This window comes from Austrofundulus limnaeus, unplaced genomic scaffold (genome assembly GCF_001266775.1).
Source record: "Austrofundulus limnaeus strain Quisiro unplaced genomic scaffold, Austrofundulus_limnaeus-1.0 Scaffold0, whole genome shotgun sequence".
Lineage (NCBI taxonomy): Eukaryota > Metazoa > Chordata > Actinopteri > Cyprinodontiformes > Rivulidae > Austrofundulus > Austrofundulus limnaeus.
In genome coordinates, this window is record NW_013952402.1 from 9,372,123 (window position 1) to 9,374,210 (window position 2,088).

General features: G+C 42.3%; 1 protein-coding gene across 1 annotated transcript in view; it reads right to left on the bottom strand.

Moving 5' to 3' along the window:
* The window catches only part of LOC106513475 (bifunctional 3'-phosphoadenosine 5'-phosphosulfate synthase 2), a 14,466-nt gene extending 13,584 nt beyond the window's left edge, over positions 1–882 (bottom strand). The window contains exon 1 of the mRNA XM_014002331.1: positions 635–882. Within this exon, the coding sequence (XP_013857785.1) occupies positions 635–661 (27 nt within the window). The 5' untranslated portion in view covers positions 662–882. The remainder of the gene's footprint in view (positions 1–634) is intronic.
* Positions 883–2,088: the final 1,206 nt, after the last annotated feature.

The window sequence follows — 2,088 nt, forward strand, 5'->3', positions numbered from 1 at the left end:
CATGTCATTTGCACCTCTAGTAATATATTTACTGAGAAAAATGGTGACGTGTTCAATACTTATTTTACCCACTGTTTATGTCACAATTTCCTCCAAAAAATGAGTGAGTCAGAAAACCATTGATTCCATGAGAAAAGAAAATGCCATATACAGTATTTCAGTGCATTTGAAGACGCCTATGTTGTAGCATTCCTCCTTTTTTTACATCAAAAGAGCCCATATAAGTCAACACACCGGTATGTTCTGCAAATTGGCAGCATTCCTGTGCACAGTGGCTCCTTTCTCCCCCCCTTCACAAGACCCCCTATGTTCGCAGTGGGACAGATTGACATGGAGCTGGTCCTGGACTACAAGCGGCCCATTCACAGTCCATGCAAGTCTGGAACCATCACACCTTTTCAGTGCTGCTTCACAGCAACATCTCCCTGGGTCACTTCGAGGGGGGAAAAGAAGAAGAAGAAGAAAAAAAAAACCCAAAAAGAGACAGAAAATCTGTAGTTTATCAATCTCTGCTTCGCCTGAAAAAGCACTGAGAAACAGGGGAGGACATATCGGAATCCTCGTGTTATTAATGCTTAATAAAGTTAGGAAAACTTTTTTTAAAAGTCTTAACATTTTTTCTGTCTGTTCTTACCGTACGAAGCTTTTTCACTCCGGACATTTCGCTGTAGAGTTCACCCCGCCGACGGACAAGACAGGACAGCCAGACACCGGGGACACACCGGAGACCTCTTTCTCTCTTTCCCTCCGCGAAGGTTTTAATCACCGAACCTCAAGGGAAGGCGTTAAAAACAAGAAAAGGCGAAGGGAGGCGAAGGCTGAGCTTTAAAAAAGCGGCTTTCAAGACACGTAGCTTTCCGGTTGGCCCGTCCCCCCCGGTCCTCCCTCATCCTGAGACGTCCAACACATTTACATAAAAAACTGTGCGAGGCGAGCTGCTTTTAATCTGTAATCTGTAAACTAAAACACGGTGTTCAGAACCGGTGACAAACAGCGAGTTCGAACCCCGGGATGAGCAACCATCTCCGGCTGTCATTGCGCAACWTTTGTTTATTTAAGCCACCTTTTGAGGGGTATGAGCGCACAAAATGTTCGAGTTATTCACACAAACTGGCAGTTTATGCCCAGAGTTAATGATAAATAAARAAGGAACTCAGTACCCGGTCAGTAACCGAAGTTAAATCAAGCAAGGTGTATGCAAGACAAAGTTCAAGTTATATAATCCTACAGGCTGTATTAAGTCATCCAGAGACTGATATCTAAAACACATCAAGTTTGATTGAAGGTTCAAGGACGTTCATAGACTCTTAACACCTGGGGGCTGAGCCCAGTTAAGAATCAGTCGCTGTGTTTCCATCCAATTTTAATTCCAATTTTGATCAAATTAAAAAAAAATTTCACAAAAAGGGGAAAAAATGCAAATCAGATGTGTTTCCATCATCTGGCTTGAAGCAWATTAACYAGGCTATGCACATGGCTGTGGTAAAMAGGAAGTAGAATTYGCAAACTCGCAGGGACAYCTCTGGACAATGGAGAGAAGTTGTCAGGAACGTGTTATTGGGAAAGTTTTACTTATTCTGTCATCAACTAGTTTTGGCGATGTCAGGCTACATGCTGTCTGGAGACGTAGAGAGAGAGATGCAGTTCTCTTCACGTTACGGGAATAACAGAATTATTATTTTTTGATTGAAGATGCTTTTTGTTTGATTGAATAATAAAAACACAAATTTACCTCCAGCAGCGGGAGTCGGGTCCAGCTGCAGTCGCGTCTGCAGTCGCTCTGGTACCAGTACCAGTAACGGACAGACAGCGGGAACAGCTGATCAACCATGTAAATGTTCACTACGTCAGAACTTATTTGGCAAATGTGTTTCCATCTCTCCTTTTGCGCTTTTTCAAAAACAAAAAAAAAACCCACCTCAGGCGAGCCGCGAGCGTATCAACTTTTTTTGAGAATTAGAGGAAACTTTATCAAAGCATGCCATTTCCATCCACATTTTCTAATGCGATACTTCAAAATGTGCATTAAAAACATTGATGGTTGTTTGTWGTTGATCTCTGTCAGCAAAATGTGGAATTTTTCAATTT